Source organism: Hyperolius riggenbachi, chromosome 10 (assembly GCF_040937935.1).
Source record: "Hyperolius riggenbachi isolate aHypRig1 chromosome 10, aHypRig1.pri, whole genome shotgun sequence".
In the NCBI taxonomy this organism is placed as follows: domain Eukaryota; kingdom Metazoa; phylum Chordata; class Amphibia; order Anura; family Hyperoliidae; genus Hyperolius; species Hyperolius riggenbachi.
In genome coordinates, this window is record NC_090655.1 from 244,130,481 (window position 1) to 244,150,230 (window position 19,750).

The 19,750-nt window shown below is 46.4% G+C and overlaps 1 protein-coding gene across 1 annotated transcript in view; it reads left to right on the forward strand.

Annotated features, from left to right (window-relative positions):
* Positions 1–19,750, forward strand: part of LOC137537023 (uncharacterized) — a 213,715-nt gene that overhangs the window by 188,134 nt on the left and 5,831 nt on the right. The window contains 2 exon segments of the mRNA XM_068259179.1: positions 1,424–1,519; positions 2,640–3,597. Coding sequence (XP_068115280.1) covers positions 1,424–1,519; positions 2,640–3,597 — 1,054 coding nt within the window.

Below are 19,750 nucleotides of genomic sequence, written 5' to 3' on the forward strand. Positions count from 1 at the left end.
AACTCCAAGTCACAAACACACCACACACACAGCACTACAAATGACCAACACACCACACACACCACAGCACTACAAGTCACAGACTCCCCCACACACTACAGAACTACAAGTGACAGACACATACCACACACCACACACACACACCACAGCACTACAAGAGACAGACACACCACACTCACAGCACTACAAGTCACAGACTCGACCTCACACTACAGAACTACAAGTGACAGACTCACCCTCACAGCACTACAAATGACAAACACACCACACACACACCACAGCACAGCACTACAAGTCACAGACACACACAGCACTGCAAGTCACAGACTACTCCACACAAGCTATGTAAACCTAAGCTTGTGTGGAGGAGTCTGTGAGTAGTAATGCTGTGTGCCTGCACTCTCTCTCTGCCTACACACACACTCTGCTCCATTGTCATACACAAGCTTGTAATCTCACCTAGCTAGCTCAGGATCTGTGTCCTCCTGTGCTGTGCAGTGGGCGGGATCAGGGAGGTAGCTGCAGCTGGGGGCAGAGACTGAGGCACAGGCTTCTCACAGCTCACTGGGGAAGAGAAGGAGGATTTTGGGCGGGGCTGCTGCAGGAGAAAGACAAGTAGGCTGACTCTACTGTGTGTGTTGTACTTCCTGGTATCGGAGGCAGAGAAGGGGCGGGAACTCTAGTGCCGATCACTAAGTTGCTAGTGACAGGCTCCTGGCTGGCAGACTGAAAGTATGAACAGTCTGGACCCAAATAGCAGTGTGGAGAGTGAGGAGCCTGGGGCCCTTTAGACTGTGACTTGGGCCCCAAGCAAATGCTTGCAGTGCCTGGTTGAAAATCCAGCCCTGCCCCACCCCAATAATGCTATTTCTACCCCAGTCTAGCCATGTCCTTTCTGTGTCCCCCCAGCATTGCCGTTATCCTCCAGTGTGTAATGTCCACCATCCCAATAATGCTATTTCTCCCCCAGTCTAGCCATGCCCCTTCTGTGTCCCCCAGCATTGCCATCATCCTCCATCATGTAATATCCCACACCTCAGTAATGCTATTTCTTCCCCAGTGTAGCCGTGTTCCCAGCATAGCCATTATCCTCCAGTATCTAATGTTCCCCCCTTAAACCCCAATAATGTTATTTACCCCCCAGTATAGCCATGTCACATCTGTGTCCCCCAGGATTTTCATTATCCTCCAGTATCTAATTTCTATTGCCATATGAACCACAACCAATTCTGGGTATGACTTCGGTCGCACTTGGCGAAATAAAAATTCAGATTGCTATGGGGACGTGTGGTGCTAATGAGTAAATGGATGGTAGTCCCCTGACATTAGTAACGGTAAAACAGCCATGCACAGGCAGCCTGTTACTGTTTTTTAGTGCATGACATCCATTTTTCATCAGTCATTGTGTGTGTGTTTCCTACAGATGGATCCAATAACAGAAACCCACCAGAGTTGTACAGGTCCTCTTCATTCCCGTGATTGTCTACAGGAAGATCCCACCACCCCCCACTGTTATCAGGTAAGTGAGGCTAAGGTTAGGTTCACACTAGCCTTAAAAGCTCCCCGATCCAGCAGACTGGAAGCGCATGTGTTATACTTGCAACAGAGTGGGGGCTGCGGATGCTCACAGAACCAGTGCAAGCCTGCCCATTCCCACTAGGCTGTTTCCCCCTCTGTTCTGCATCTACTCACCTGTCTTCTGTGTCTTCTCTGCCACCATTCAAGCTCCCCACACCTGCTGACCAGTGCTGCGCTCAGGGACAAGCATCGGTATTTGAATGCCGGCAGAACTATAGGGCTATCATTGGATTTCAGAAAAATAATGGGAATCCTCCATAGCACAAGGGAGGATTCTCATTGGTTTAGTGGTTGACCAATGAGAATTCCCCCTGTTGCTAGGTAGGAAGAATCCCATTGATCTATCCCTATGTTTCAGCCCAGCGATGGTGTCAGCATGCAAAGGACTAGAATTTCCAGAGTGGAAGGGTGGTGGTGGGCTGGAGACACAGCGGTGAGTAGTGTGAACACTTATGGAACACTGTGGTGGAGCACAGCGTATCTGTTTAGGATGTGCCATGAAACGCACCATTGTGCATCCGGCCTGAGTGTGAACCCAGCCGAAGTGCCCCCAGAGACTCCAAACTGTGTGACATTCTTTCCCTCTAGTCTGTACATGTTTTATCTGCATTCACATTTTAAAGGATATTAAATTCTAAAAATGACGCCCTGTGTGTTGGGAGCTGCGCATAGGCTTACCGCTCCTCTTGTGGCCCAGCATCTGCCTCCATTCACCTGCTATTGCTGCCATTGTCCAGGTCCTGGTCAGAGCGGTTGGCACCCTTTGTCCCAACATACTGCGCTGTGCAAGCCGCCCAAGAGGACATACTGCACATGCACAGCACAGTATGTCCAGGTCAAAGGGTGCCGAACACTCTGACCAGGACCTGGACAACGGCAGCAAAAGTGGTTGAATGGAGGCAGACGCCGCGCCACATGAGGTGTGGTTAGCCTATGGGTAGCTACACACACACACACACACACTCTCTCTCTCTCTCTCTCTCTCTCTCTCTCTCTCTCTCTCTCTCTCTCTCTCATTTAGGTATCATTTCAATTCTCTCTCTCTCTCTTTGTGCACTTAGGTTGGGGAATTGGTATATGTAAGTGCTGTGGGTAAAGAGGAAGAAGAAATGTATGTGAGGAGTGATCAGCAGACTATGGAGAAGGGTGACATGATGAGGACAACTAAAGAGGAAGAAGAAAAGACATATGTGAGGAGTGATCAGCAGACTATGGAGGAGGGTGACATGATGAGGACAAGTAAACAGGTAGAAGAAGAGAAGTATGTAAGGAGTGATCAGCAGTGCATGGAGGGGGGAACTATGATGAGGACATTTAATAAGGAAGAATATTCATATGCGAGGAATGATCAGCAATATATGGAGAAGGGTGACACGATTAGGACAAGTAAAGAGAAAGAGGAGATGTATGTGAGGAGTGATCAGCAGGCTATGGAGAAGCGTGACATGATGAGGACAATTAAAGAGGAAGAAGAAGAGACCTATGTGAGGAGTGATCAACAGACTATGGAGGAGGGAGACATGATGAGGACAATTAAAGAGGAAGAAGAGGAGACGTATGTGAGAACTGATCAACAGACTATAGAAGAGGGGGATATGGTGAGGACAATTAAAGGGGAAGAAGAAGAGATGTATGCGAGGAATGATCAGCAGACTATGGAGGAAGGTGACATGATTAGGACAAGTAAAGAGGTAGAACAAGAGACATATGTGAGGAGTGATCAGCAGTCTGTGGAGGAGGCTGACATGATGAGGACAATGAAAGAGGAAGAAGAAGAGACGTATGTGAGGAGTGATCAACAGACTATTGAGGAGGGTGATGTAATTAGGACAATTAAAGAGGAAGAACAAGATACATATTTGAGGAGTGATCAGCAGTGTATTGAGGGGGGTGACATGATGAAGACCATTAAAGAGGAAGAAGAGGAGACATACGTGAGGAGTGATCAGCAGTCTATGGTGGAAGGTGACATGCTGGGGACAAATAAAGAGGAGGACGCTGTTACAGAGGGCAGAACAGGTGAGTAATCAGCAAGCAATAAAGGGAACCTGAAGTGAGAAGTATATGGAGGCTGCCATATTTATTTCCTTTCAAACAATACTAGTTTCCTGGCAGCCCTGCTGATCTATATGGCAAATCTTGTCGGATTTTACAAAAATGTCAGAAACACCTGATCTGCTGCATGCTTGTTCAGGGTCTATTGCTAAAAGTAGAGGCAGAGGATCAGCAGGACAGCCAAGCAACTGGTATTGCTTAAAGGCAGTGATCTGCAAACTTGGCTCTCCAGCGGTTAAGGAACTACAAGTCCCACAATGCATTACGGGAGTCTGACAGCCACAGTCAAAATTCATAAAGACAAATGCATTGTGGGATTTTTAGTTCCTTAACAGCTGGAGAGCCAAATTTGCAGATCACTGGCATAAAGGGCAACTGAAGAGAAAGGAATATGGAGACTGCCATATTTAATTCCTTTTAAGCAATACTGGTTGCCTGGCAGCCCTACTGACCCTTATCCTCCAATACTTTAAAGCCCTGTCTACATGATACAATTTTTTGGGCGATTCGATTGCAATTCTATTTTCCATCCGATTAAAACCGACATGTCTGATCGGTATTCGATTTGATTCGATCAGTAGTGTAATCGATTCACCATTGTTTTGCAATGACATTCACATCGAATCCCGATCAGACATGTTGGATTTAATTGGATCAAAAATAGAATCGCAATCGAATCGCACAAAAATGTGTATCGTGTAGATGGGGCTTTAGTAATAGACACTAAACAAGCATGCAGCAGATCAGGAGTTTCTAACATTATTGTCAGATCTGACAGGATTAGCTGCATGCTGGTTTCTGGTGTGACTCAGACACTGCTAAAGCCAACAAGATCAGTAGGGCTGCCATGCAACTAGTATTGTTTAAAAGGAAATATATATGGCAGCCTCCATATCTTCCTCACTTCAGGTGTCCTTTAAAGGGAACCCGAGGTGAGAGGGATATGGAGGCTGCCATATTTATTTCCATGTAAATTATGCCAGTTGCCTGCCGGCCCGTTTGTTCTTCTGGCATAAGTAGTGTGTAAGTAGTCAAAACCCTGGAACAAGCACATGGCTAATCCAATAAAACCTGAGTCAGCTGAGTCAGAGTACTTGATCTGTTGCATGCCTGTTCAGGGTCTATCGCTAAAAGTATTAGAGACACAGGATCTAAAGGGGGGGACAAGGCAACTAGTGTTGTTTTATAAGGCAATGAATGCAGCTGCCCCCATATCCCTCTCACCTTGGGTTCCCTTTAAAAGAAATAAATATGGCAGCCTCCATATCCCTCTCACTTCAGGTGTCCTTTACATGTATAATAAATGTTTATCTGTATTGTTGTTATGTGTCACTGCTTGCATAGTGGCCATATTAGGGGCTATGCTAGGTACTCATACAGAAGCAGTACAGATACACTGATGGATTTGAAGTACTTTGTTCTGTTTTGTGGAGAGGGGAGATTGTGGATGAAGGAGAAGCATCCAGCTACACCTTGCAGCAGAAATACAATACTAATTAGGGGTATATTTCACTAAAGGAAATAGCGCGAGTAATATCCTGTTACCCGCGCTATTTCCACAGCATAGTCTAAATGTAATACTCTGCACACTACCTGCGCTATTAGCCACGTAGCACCTGCATACAAAGGAGCGCACACTATTAACTTAAGCCTCCTTCCAGCAAATAAGGAGCATTCCTCTGCTCCCGCCCTGAGCCCCTTCGTGTCCAATCATTATAGAGGACATGTTCCCCAACCCTGTCCTTAAGACCCACCAACAGTGCATGTTTTGTGGAAATCCACAGAGGTCATTAATCAGCTCTTCTGAGACACTAATTACCTCACCTGTGCATGTTTGTGGTTTTCTGCAAAACATATACTGTTGGTGGGCCCTGAGGACAGGATTGGGGAACTCTGCTTTAAAAGGACATGATCCCCGCACTGTGGCCCAGTAGGCTGCTTGTCAAGTGACAGGCAGCCTATTGGGTCAGAGTGTGGGAATCACGTCCTCAATAGTGATTGGACCCGCAGGTGCTCAGGGCGGGAGGAGAGGGGCGCTCCTTATTTGCTGGAAGGAGGCTTAAGATAATAGCATTCGCTACGCTGCACTACCTGCAGCATAGTGTGCGCTCCTGTGTATGTGCGCGCTGTGCGGCTAATAGCACGCAAAACATTACATTTAAAGCACACTGTGGATGTAGCATGAGTAACAGGAGATTACTCACCATATTTCCTATAGGGCCCATTTCCACTTCCACACGGCTGTGAGACGCGCGGCGTCACTTCCGGGTCTGCGATTACACAGATGAATCCCATCAGCTGTGCCATGCACGGCTATGGGATTCACAGCCTCCCGCACCGAAACGGATGAAAATGTCGGCCGAATCGCTAGGGCAAGAGATTCAGCCAGCGGCGCCATTGTCCTCTATGGCAGAGTTTCCCCGCGCGATTTGCCTGTGGATTCAGCATGGAAACTGTACAAGTGGAAACGGGCCCTCAGGCCTTGTGCACACTGCGTTCTGATCGCGTTAGCATTTGCGTTAGGCGTTTCTTGATGCGTGTTTTGTTGTCGATTCCCGGTGATTACCTGCACGCTGCTTTTTTTTGTACAAGCACTTTTCTAAGCGCTTTTGCAGAGCAATTGCGTTTTTTCACTTCCTGACGTCAGGAAGTGAATATTTTGATCCGGAAAATAATAAATACAATGTCTTTATTCTAAAAACATGAATGCGATAACTGTGCAAAGCGATTTTGTGAGCGATTTACATTTTTCCTATACCCTCCATTGAGGCAAAATCGCCTCAAAAATGGCCCATGCACCGCTTTTCTGAGCGGATCGGAAACAATCCGTTTAGATGTGAACTCTCTCATAGAGATTCATGGTGTAAGCGCTTTCAGGGTGATTTTGAAAAATCGCCAGCGCTTAATAAAAGAGAAAAACGCCTCTAGTGTGAATGAGCCCTGAGTGACTCAACTCCCAGGTGAGGACTTTCACACTCTTAGAGTCATTAAATCTTCTCATGTAGCTGTAATTATATTAAGTGTGAACTGAGCCATAGGGTAAACATGGACATTACTTTGTAAATCAGTTGTCTCTCTCTTATTATTAAGTATTTATATAGTGCCACCATCCTCTGCATTGCTCTACAGAGTATATTGTCTTGTCACTTAACTGTCCCTCAGAGGGGCTCACGATCTAATCTCTGCCATATGTATGTATGGTCTAGTGTATGTATCATAGTCTAGGGCTGCATGTGGGAGGAAACTGGAGTGACTGGGGGAAACCTATGCAGACACAGGGAGAACATACAAACTCCTTTCAGATGTTGACCTGGCTGGGATTTGAACCAGGGACCCAGCGCTGCAAGGCAAGAGCGCTAACCACTGCACTGCCATGGTGCCCAACTGTCTTTCAGTTATAACTGAGAGCAAGTGTAAAAGGACCCATAGTGTTATCAGCCTGTAATAAGCTGATAATGGTCACTGTACATTACTGTACACAGATTGGTCACAATAGGGGCGAGTTACGTTGGAAAGTAATATCGGACATGACGGAAATTATCTATCGAACACAGCCTATAATAAGGAGAGATATGGCTATACTACATATATATATAGGAGTATATACAGTATGTATGTACAGTGCTGCCCATAAATATTCATATCCCTGGCAAATTTTGCCATAAAGTTACTTTTATTTAAACAGCAAATAATTTTGTGACGGGAAATGACATAAGTGTCTCCCAAAAGATAATGAGATGATGTACAAGAGGCATTATTGTGGAAAAAAATTATCAGCTTTTATTTACATTTGAGCAAAAAGTGTCCAGTCCAAAATGATTCATACCCTCCTCAATAATCAATAGAAAAGCCTTTATTGGCTATTTCAGCAATCAAACACTTCCTATAATTGCAGACCAGCTTTTTGCATGTCTCCACAGATATTTTTGCCCATTGATCTTTAGTAATGAGCTCAAAATCTTTCAGGTTGGAGGGTCTTCTTGCCATCACCCTGATCTTTAGCTCCCTCCACAGATTCTCAATTGGATTCAAGTCAGGACTCTAACTGGGCCACTACAAAACATTAATTTTGTTGTCTGCTAACCATTTCTTCACCACTATTGCTGTGTGTTTTGGGTCATTGTCATGCTGAAATGTCCACTGATACCCAAGGCCAAGTTTCTCTGTAGACTGCCTGATGTCGTCGTTGAGAATCCTCAAGTATTGCTCTTTTTTCATGGTGCCATTTACTAGGCCTGCACGATTTTAGGAAACAATTGAATTGCGATTTTTTTTTCTGGCCAAAATTGCGATTTCGATTTTTTTTTGCCACGATTTTCTTCACATCAAGCTTTAACATTAAATTCCCAATGTACACTAACATATACAAACATGCATTGACAGAAAATGACATCACCCTATCAAATTGATAGTATGATGTCATTTTCTGTCATGTTTATAAATGTTTCTGCATTGTGAATTTATAAAAACAAATAACAGCTATTAATAAATGCAAAGCTGAGTACCACAGCAGATCCTGGGAGTAGTTGTGATCCAAGTTGTTTGCTCGACAGTACAGTGGAGAGATAACAGATCCTGGGCAGTGAGCATACAGTACACTGTGTGACCACAGGAGACAGGAGTGCAGAACAGGAGTGCCTGATGTGCAGATCCTTCTCCTCCACAAGCAATGTGCTAGCTGCATGACACTACTCACTACCGCTCTGACTCCTTCCGGCCAGAGGGAGGAAGCTCGCCGTGCAGCCAACACAAATAATTCTATGCATGGAGAGCTTAAAATAGTACATGTAAAAAGCCTGCATGCTTAACATATTACGCATGAAAAAAAGGCCACTTTGATTAGGAAATCATCTTGCCACAAATCACGATATTGATTTTCAAATGAGATATCGTGCAGCCCTACCGTTTAATGTGAATAGGTTCACTAGTCAGTTGGCTGGATCGTCTGCCCTGAGACATTGCCACCAGCAGAGGCCAGATTCACCAGAATGACCTTGGTGGCGATCCTTGGATTCTTTTTCACCTCTCTCACTGTCCTCCTGGCCAGCACAGGTGTCACTTTTGGCTTCCAACAACGTGCTCTGAGATTCTCCACAGTGCAGAACATCTTGTATTTTTAATAATACTTTGCACTGTAGCCACTGAAACTTGAAAACATTTAGAAATGGCCTTTTCGCCCTTTCCTGACTTGTGAGCAGCCACAATGTGCAGCCGCAGGTCCTCACTAAGCTCCTTTGTCTTAGCCATGACTGTCCACAAACCAGTTGCAGAGAGCTACTGATTTTTATTTGTTGAGTTGATTAAAGCAGCTGTTCCCAATTAATCACAGTAATTAGGATGCTTTAGAACAGCTTGGACTATTTGGAATGGTATAGAGCTTTACATTTTCCCACAAACTGTGACAGTTTGTGAAGGGTATGAATAATTTTGGACTGGGCATTTTTTGCTCAAATGTAAATGAAAACTAAGATTTTTTTTTCCACAATAATGCCTCTTGTACATCGTCTTATTATCTTTTGGGAGACACCTATGTCATTTCTCGTCAAAAAATTACTTGCTGGTTGAATAAAAGTAACTTTAAGTCAAAATTTGCCAGGGGTATGAATAATTATGGGCAGCACTGTATTGAAATCTAGCATAAAACATATTAGTGCTTTTGGCTCTCTATGACATAAATGGATATTTCCTCTACCCCGCAGCTCCTATAAATTAGAGTTTGGTAACGTCACACAGGGGCATTGCTGGGGTTTTGGAAGCTGTGGGGCACCTCTGGGCACCAATGGAGAGATGTATATATGACTTGAGCTGGGTGTGGCTACAACAGATTACAGGGAAGCTGAATATAAGAAATAACATTAAAGTATGTGATTTTAGGTTACATGCTGTAGGGACTGCATTGGCCAGTGTCACAGATATTCCTAAGGGAAAAGATATAGCCTCTTCAAAAAGCTGATATTGCAGTGAGGACGTTATGTGTACTTCTAGCAGTTTATTAGCCCTACAATCCTGATTGATATGCATGAGGCTTGTAGAGACCACACCCCTCTGCTGATATACTAAGTCACTCAGCCGTGTGAACCATCCTGATCAGCACAGGAGATTTGGGTGCAGCTGGTGCTACCATAGGCTGTAATAAATACCAAGCTCAAATTACTATTAAAACAATGTAATTCGGCCCTCAGAAATAGCTGTAAGCTGAATTACATAATTCCCCCACTCTCCATGGCAACCTGGAGGGGGAATAGTAATTGACACCGCCGGGAGTTGTGCAGGAGCAGGGTGAGCTATATATCGGATATATCGGCTTTACCCTGCGCTCAAATCTCCAGACGGCTATTTCATAGGTATGCATCCTGATTACATTTGCTCAGGCTGTGTATATAAGCAAGGCTGTGTCACAGTCAGTTACCTGTCCAGGTAAGGCGGCTGGCACATATGGATGCTGGCGGTCGTCCTGGGGGGTCTCGGCGGGCTGCCTCTCGGGGTGGTCTGTCAGCACTCACCAGTGCGCGTTGTGTTGCACGGCGGAAACATTGGCGCTGCAAGGTGTTGGTGTGAATGCTGGGCACGCGCGCGCGCAGGGACGGCTGCTTTATGCATATCTGTTTGTTTTCGCGTGTTGTGCGAGCGCGTGTCTTGCGCATGCGCGTGTTTGCGTTTGCGCATGCACGCGTGACGCACTACATTGTGCGAGCGTTGCGCGGTGCGCGCCAAGAAGCCTATTTAAGCCTGGAGAACCCTAGCAGCTTTGCTGTAGTATTGCAGCTAGTTGGTTCCTGTGACCTGACACTTTGTCTGCCTGTTCTGACCCTGCTCCATGCTGACCTTGGCTCGTCTGACTTCCCGCTCTGGCTTTGACTTATGCTGTGTACGACTACCCGCTCTGTTGCTGAACCCTGCGTGTCTGAGAATCCGCTCTGTTACCGAACCCTGCCTGTCTGACTAACCGCTCCGTTACCGAACCCGGCCTGTCCAAGGATCTGCTTCTGTGTTTAACCTCTACAGGACCTGCGTGTCAAGATCACCTGCAGTCCTACTGGTGGACGGGTTATTGCACTACCAGACCTGTCCTGCGGGAGTCTCCAGTTCCTGTCTGCTCCAGCTACTGGTTCTGCGAGCACTCCTGCCCCGTGTTAACAGGAGGACCCTGTCCCCAAACCAGGGCCTCTGGTTGATAAGTCGCAGGGGTTGCTGCCCTCAGCAAATCGGTCTCCTCCGCTACAGGTACGTGACAAAATACTACAGCCAAACAATGGAGACCGCTGAGGCAGCAAAGGTCCTGACAGCACTGTATGAACAGATGTCCAGTCTGACTGAGGCTATGAAGGAACTACAAGCGGGTCATGCACGTCTGGAGGGAAGAGTGAGTGAACTATCAGCAAGCGGAACATCAGCTCCAGCAGCAGCCCCGCCCCCAGCGACCAGTCCTGTCCTTGCGCCTCCAGCTGCAACACCTCCTCCTGAGCCACGTGTACCGATGCCAGAGCGATTTTCTGGGGAGAGATCTAAATTCCGAGCATTCCGGCACTCCTGTCAGTTGTATTTCAATCTCCAACCGCGCACGTACTTCTGTGAAAAAATAAAAGTGGGACTTGTCATCTCCTTGCTCCAGACTTGGGCCCACAATCTTATGGACCAGAAGCATGCCTCATTAGCTACCTCGGAGACCTTGTTTGATGCCATGGCGGTGCTTTACAACGATCCGCAGCGTGGTGCTACTGCTGAATCCGCTCTCGGATATCTGCGCCAAGGACGCCGGACAGTGGAGGAATATACCTCAGAATTTCGCCGGTGGGCGGCCGACCCCGACTGGAATGATTCAGCTCTGAAATATCAGTTCCGGAAAGGATTATCTGCATATATTAAGGACGAGTTATCCCGAGCTGACCCACCTACCACCTTGGAATTACTTATTACTGCAGCCATTCAAATAGATCGACGTTTCCGGGAACGCCAGTTGGAGAGAACCAGTGAACGGAATCCAGGCTCCAATTGGATACCCCTGGCGCCCGCCAGCTCTTCCCCTCCTGTGACGGTCCAAGATCAACCTGAGCCAATGCAAATTGGCGTGCTCCGTCCTCATTTGCCCCCTGAAGAGAGGCAGAGAAGACGCCGGGAAAACCTCTGCTTTTACTGTGGCGCCGCAGGGCATTTCCTAGAAGATTGTCCGAACCGCGTGTCTGGTAGGAAAAAACAAAACTCATGGAATCAACCTGCATATAGTTTACAGATCATTAGACCCTCTACTAACCATTTCTCTATTCCTATTTCTTTCCAGCTACCCGAAGGAAGTCTCGAGGTGTCAGCTATAATTGATTCAGGTGCATGTAGCTGTTTCATGGACATCGCATTCGCCAACTTCCATAAAATACCAATACAACACAAACAAAATCCTCTTTTGATCCATCTAGCAGACGGAAGTGAGGTCAGCTCTGGTCCTGTTATTTGGGAAACGTTACCCCTGGCTGCCACTATTCAAGGGCTGCATAAAGAACATCTAAAACTGGATGTTCTCACATCACCACTCCACCCTGTCATCCTGGGATTACCCTGGCTTCAGGCACATAACCCTGCAATTAATTGGATATCTGGCACTGTCCCTTTCCATTCAACCTACTGTGACAAGAGCTGTATCACGGCACAACCTGAATCTACAGGGGACCTGTTATGTATAACTTCCCTACAGAAGGCCATACCTGAACACTATCATGCTTACCTGGATGTGTTTGATAAAAAGAAAGCAGATACCTTGCCTCCTCACCGGCCATACGACTGCCCAATTGACTTACTTCCTGGATCTGCAATTCCATTCAGTCGTATGTTTCCTCTGTCAGAACCTGAACAGGAAGTGTTGTGGGAATATATTGAAGAGAATGTCAGGAAAGGATTTATTCGACCTTCTAAATCTTCTGCCGGTGCTGGAATCTTTTTCGTACAAAAGAAAGATGGAACCCTAAGACCCTGTATTGATTACAGAGAACTAAACAAAATTACCATCAAAAATAGATATCCTTTGCCACTCATGCCGTAATTGTTTCAAAAACTGTGAGACGCTAAGATCTTTACAAAACTGGACCTCAGAGGCGCTTATAATCTGGTAAGAATAAGAGAAGGGGATGAGTGGAAGACCGCCTTCAGATCTTGTTACGGGCACTATGAATACCTGGTTATGCCCTTTGGACTTTGTAATGCACCAGCCACATTTCAACACTTTATTAATGATGTTTTGAGAGAATTTTTTGACCATTTTCTGGTAGTTTACTTGGACGACATCTTGATTTTTTTCTACATCAATAGAAGAGCACCGGAAACAAGTCTGTCAGGTTCTGGAACGTCTGAGGCTCTTTAAATTATACGCCAAGGCCGAGAAATGCGAATTCGAGCAACACACCATCCAATTTCTGGGGCTCATCATCTCTACTGAAGGGTTTACTATGGATCCCCAAAAGATTCAGGCTATTCTAGAGTGGCCAGCTCCTGTGAATAAGAAAGCAGTACAGAGATTTATAGGTTTTGCAAACTTTTATAGAAAATTTATCAAGAATTTTTCTGCCATTATTCTACCCATTACGAGGCTAACCCGACAACAAGTTCAGTTTAGATGGACTACAGAAGCACAATGCGCCTTTGAAAAATTAAAGGAACAATTCACGTCCACCTCTATTCTCAGACACCCTGATCCAGCACTACCGTATACTCTGGAGGTGGACGCTTCAGACTCAGCAGTGGGTGCAGTTCTGTCCCAGAGGTCAGGTGAGAAGGCTATCTTGTACCCTATAGCATTTTTCTCTAAAAAATTAATGGATGCAGAGAAAAATTACAACGTGGGAGACAGGGAATTATTGGCAATTAAATACGCTCTGGAAGAGTGGAGATATCTATTGGAAGGGGCTTCTCAAGACATTCTGATTTATACAGACCATAGGAATCTTGAATACCTAAAAACAGCAAAAAGGCTTAATCCAAGGCAAGCGAGATGGGCACTTTTTTTTTCAAGGTTTTCATTTCATATCGCGTATCGACCAGGCTCAAAGAGTACCAAGCCAGATGCGCTTTCTCGGATGTTCCCAGAAGAAGAGTCACCAAAGGAGATAGACACTGTGCTTTCCAAGCAGAACTTTTTGTTGATTCAACCTGATCTAGTAGAAAGACTTCGTAGGGATGACTCAAACCCCCCAGTGAAAATCAAGTCACAATTGACGTTGAAAGATGATTTATGGTACTTTAGGAATAAAGTTTTTGTGCCAGAAAAGTTTCGACCGGAAATATTCAAGTTATTTCATGACCACCAATTTATGGGTCACTTTGGGAGTGCTAAGACTTATGAACTAGTTCAACGTTCTTTCTGGTGGCCTGCCTTGAGGAAGGACTGTGAAATATACGTCAGGTCCTGTCAAGTCTGTAACCGGAGTAAAGGTTCCAATTTGAAACCATGGGGATTGCTGGATCCACTACCTATTCCTCCTAGACCATGGCACTCAATTTCAATGGACTTTATCGTAGAATTGCCAAATTCGGATGGCGTCAATACTATTTTTGTAGTGGTGGACCGATTAACGAAAATGGCACACTTTATTTCCTTGAAGGGGTTACCTTCGGCCAGGACCACCGCTATGGTGTTTAACAAGGAGATTGTACGACTGCATGGCATTCCTAATAACATCGTGTCAGATAGGGGAACACAGTTTACGTCACAGTTCTGGAAATCCTTATGTCAGTTGCTCAATATTCATTTGTACTTTTCATCAGCCTATCATCCACAATCAAACGGACAGACAGAGCGCACCAATCAGACACTGGAGCAGTATCTTAGATGTTTCACCTCAGGCGCGCAGGACAACTGGTCCCAGCTATTACCATCTGCAGAGTTCGCTTACAATAACTCCATACATGCTTCCACAAAACAGACTCCATTCTTCGCCAATTATGGATATAATCCCTCATTTCTGCCAGATATTAGAGAAGAATCTCCTGTCCCTGCTGCTGAGGAATTGGCCAACCGGCTAGCACAGAATAACCAACTTCTTCAGCAATCCATGGCTCAAGCTCAAAAGGATTTTAAGAAAAAGGCTGATCGTCATAGGAGGGGGGACCTGGACCTGGAAGTTGGGGATCAGGTATATCTATTAACAAAGAATCTGAAGCTTACATGCCCATCCAAGAAGTTAGGTCCCAAATTTATTGGGCCTTTTGGAATCAAGAGAAGGATTGGACAAGCATCCTATGAATTGGAACTTCCTAGTAATCTCAAAATACATCCTGTATTTCATGTTTCCTTATTAAAACCAGTTGTGCCGGATCTGTTTCCTGGACAGAACCCGTTACCACCTCCTCCAGATATTGTAGACAATGAAGAGGAGTATGAAGTGGAAAGCATTCTGGATTCTAGATGGAGGGGTAACCAGTTACAGTATCTAATCAAGTGGAAGAATTATGGAACTGAAAGTAACACGTGGGAACCAGCTTCCTTTGTTCATGCACCTGTATTGGTGAGAAGGTTCCATCGAAGATTCCCACGTAAGCCAGCTCCAAGAGGCATCCGGAGGCTGCCCGTAAGGGGGGGGGGGGGGGGGGGGGCATTGTCATGGTCAGTTACCTGTCCAGGTAAGGCGGCTGGCACATACGGATGCTGGCGGTCGTCCTGGGGGGGTCTCGGCGGGCTGCCTCTCGGGGTGGTCTGTCGGCACTCACCAGTGCGCGTTGTGTTGCACGGCGGAAACATTGGCGCTGCAAGGTGTTGGTGTGAATGCTGGGCACGCGCGCACGCGCAGGGACGGCTGCTTTATGCATATCTGTTTGTTTTCGCGTGTTGTGCGCGTGCGCACTCGTGTCTTGCGCGTGTTTGCGTTTGCGCATGCGCGCGTGACACGCTGTGCCGTGCGCGCGTGATGCACTACGTTGTGCGCGCGGTGCGCACCAAGAGGCCTATTTAAGCCTGGAGAACCCTAGCAGCTTTGCTGTAGTATTGCAGCTAGTTGGTTCCTGTGACCTGACACTTTGTCTGCCTGTTCTGACCCTGCTCCATGCTGACCTTGGCTCGTCTGACTTCCCGCTCTGGCTTTGACTTATGCTGTGTACGACTACCCGCTCTGTTGCTGAACCCTGCGTGTCTGAGAATCCGCTCTGTTACCGAACCCTGCCTGTCTGACTACCCGCTCCGTTACCGAACCCGGCCTGTCCAAGGATCTGCTTCTGTGTTTAACCTCTACAGGACCTGCGTGTCAAGATCACCTGCAGTCCTACTGGTGGACGGGTTATTGCACTACCAGACCTGTCCTGCGGGAGTCTCCAGTTCCTGTCTGCTCCAGCTACTGGTTCTGCGAGCACTCCTGCCCCGTGTTAACAGGAGGACCCTGTCCCCAAACCAGGGCCTCTGGTTGATAAGTCGCAGGGGTTGCTGCCCTCAGCAAATTGGTCTCCTCCGCTACAGGTACGTGACAGGCTGCTAGTCAGTTCACAGCTGACGTCAGCTCGCATTTAAAGGATGTCAGTTTAAGGGTAAAGCCATGGCCGGATTTACCATAAGGCACTGTAGGCACATGCCTACAGGAAGCCTGCAGATGGAAGGGGCGACTCACTCCCCTCTCCTAGTGCCTCCCTTCTTCCCTGTGCAGAGTCCTGAGAGGTTACTCGCTTAGCTCTCGGCATTCCATTGTGGGGAGGGTATATCTGGCTTCTTAATGCTAAGAGACGCTTGTAGATACCTATGATGGGCAAGGGAAGTAAGGGAGAAGTGACAGCTGGGCCTGGGTTTATAGGTTCATAGAGGAAGAAGTGGGGGTTTGTAGGTACATGGAGGAGGAAGTCTGGGGTGTCAGGACATCTGTGTCTTCAGGCTCCTGAATTACCAGAATTCACCAGCAATTCTCCACAATATGACATCACAACAAGGTCATTTCCACTCAGCCCTCTCCTAACATGTTACCACCCCCTCCCTTTAGATTGTAAGCCTTGCAGGGCCCTCCCTCCTTGTGTATCTGTGCACTCTGCTCACAGAGTAACGTGAACCGGAATTACTGAGACTATTACTCCAGTGTACGATATGGCATTGTGTACCTTATTGCTTATTTTCTGTTGACTGTCACTCCCATTATCAATGTCTGTAATCTTATTTATTGTACAGTGCTGCATAATATGTTGGCGCCATATAAATCCATAATAATAGGAAGAAGGGTAATGGTTAAGACCACTCTCTGCCATCCCAGTACCATAATACCACCAGTGCAGAGCTATAGGTGTTGCAGCTACCTAATGAGTTGTCTTATTTGCTTCTCTATTTCCCCTCAGACTTAACTAATGCCTTAATTAAGCCTCTTTCCCCTCCCACACCTCTGTTCCTCTCTGATTGGCCAATATTTCTCATGCTGAGACAATGCACTTTCTATAGTGAAGGGTGGGCAAATCAGGCAGAGGAGAGTAAGGGAGGAAATGACATCAGAATTGGCTTCAAAATAGCCACACTTAAAATGGGAAATGCTATGAAGGATTTTCTCTTTTGTTTACTGTAGAAAAATCACTAAAATAAAAATGTGGACAGTGCAATACATATGAAAGTAGAGCAAGTATTTATCTACTTATACATGTGTTTTTTTCTGAGATAGTATGGCTGACAGCTCCTCTTTAAGGTTAGGATGGAGGTCAGGTATCAGCAATGTCTTAGTGATGTAAGGATCAGTGGGTGCCAGTGTTAATAACTCATCAGCTCTCCCATAAATCATTAGACGTCTTGAGCGTCACCCTTCTGCCCCCTGGCTGGCAAAAGTTCTGTGGCCAACCCCACCTGGGTTGCTGTGGCCGTGGCAACTCAGGTGGGGGGTGGCCACAGTGCTTTCTGACACTTCGGGCAGAAAATGCCACAACCTTTTTCCTGGGGAGGTAGGCGGAGCTTCAGACATGTAATGGTTTATGGGCAAGTTAGTGAGTTATTAACCCTAGCACCTGCATATTCCTGCATCACTAAATCTGAGGTTTACATTGCAGTTTTAAATCTACAAGATTTGTACTCTAACATTTATGGTGAACATTTGAGTTTTAAACTGGTGCGTAACAATAACCCCTGCTTGGGAGGGGCCCGGGAGCTAAGGGTGGAGCTTAAAGAGAACCTGTACTGAGTAAAATTATTTAAAATAAACACATAATGTAACTTTAAATGAACATTACACAGTAACCTTGCCATCAGTTCGTCTCAGAAGCTCACCATTTTCTTCTGACAATGATCAATTCCAGTTCTGACAACATTTTGGCAGAACTGAAATATATCAGTTGCTGTCAGTTATATATCAGTTGCTGTCAGTTACAGCTGAGAGGAGAACTGATGTGTCCATGTTTCTCTATGGCTCAAGTGGGCGATATTACAGTTTAACTGTGTGCTGACCAGGAAGCTGTTATGGGGTAAGGGCCATTTTCAAAATGGAGGACGGAGAATTCCATTGATCACAGTGGACAAACAGGACACAGGAGAGGAAAAAGAGATTGAGGAGTAGACTACACTGCAGGTAAGTATGACTTGTGTATGGTTATTTTGACTTTTAATTTTCAGTACAGGTTTTCTTTAAGATATGCAACAATAACCCCAGCGGGGGATTGGCCCGGGAGCTGGGGGTGGAGCTTCAGATGCATAACAATAACCCCAGCAGGGGAGTGGCCCGGGAACGGTACCCTGATCCTGTACATAATGCAGAGCAGCAGTGGAGCAGTATACATTACCTACTTCTGTCGACAATACAGGTTCCTTCACTTCCTCTTCAGTGTGCAATTGGAGTGCAGCCAGCCAGTTGCCAAGCAACATGTGACTGAACCTGCATGGTGATTGGCTGGCTGCACGGCACTTGCAAACTGAAGAGGAAATGAAAAGGGGCCTGTTTAGCTCTGCTGCTGCTATACATGATGCCCCCCCCCCCCCCTTGATCCCAAGCCCAGCACACAAACCACCCCCCCATTATGGAGGTTGGCAGAAGGGGGCTGGCCCAGTGTAGTTACATCCCTGGTGTTTAGTTAGAATAAGACAACAGGAAGAGTGTTTAGGTGTTTAACCTGAAGGGAAAACAATGACAAATTTGGGTACTTATTTAAGTAGATGGAAGTATCTGGATCCCCTAGATGCTTCCCTTATCTCCCTTCACCTCTCTGCCTTGCCATTCCAGCGCTGCCCCCCCTCCCCCGCAAAGCAGACTGACAAGCTGGGTGCATGGCTGCACTGTGTAGCCTCAGACTGCTAATGCCTGCACGGTAGCACACAGACAAACAGGCTCAGCTTTTTCAGCCTCCTTATCCATCTTGCTTAAGGTGTCCTTTAAGGGTTAAGAGAAAAATGAAGGAGAGGAAGACAAGTGGTGGGGAGAGCAGACCTCAGGTCACGTCTGGCCAGAGGGATATCTCTGCAGATCAGAGGCTCCCTTCCCTTCATTACTGTGTGCGACATCCATTTACATGACCTGCGCCCCCTAGCAGTTAGGATGTCCCACACTCTCCGCAGCAAGTTCCCACGGAGCTCACCTGTCTCACACTGACTGCCTGGCGAAGTGAGTAATGTCCTGATTACTGCCTGATTCTCTCTCCTCACTAAGTAAGGGAGGGGAACACCGAGAGCCCAATATGGTGCAGTAAGTTTTGTTAGGTGAATATGTGATAGTATAAGAGAGTTTATACTCACAAACACGGGTTGCCTCTCAGGCAACCACTGTATAAGCAGGTGAGGAGATTAGACCTGTCCCCACTCAGGATTAAGAAGTCGCTCTCTGTAGTGAAGAAAGAAGGGGGCCAAACCCCTCCACCAAGGGTGGACAAATTGTGTAGACGGAACAGAGGCGCCAAAAGGGTAAAATAAGATAAAAGGTTTAAAATCAGGGGGGGGGGGGGGGGGTGATGGGTGGATCCACCTCTCCCGCAAGCAAACAAGCGAGGATGTTGATTTTTCAACACATGTAAAATTTTAATTCATACACTCCAAACAATAATGCAACGCGTTTCGCGGGCTCAACCCACTTCATCAGGCTGTAAAAAACGGAGTATGACACTTGTGTGCAGGGTTGTCAGCTTAGCGCCTCTAGAGGCGCTAAGCTGACAACCCTGCACACAAGTGTCATACTCCGTTTTTTATAGCCTGATGAAGTGGGTT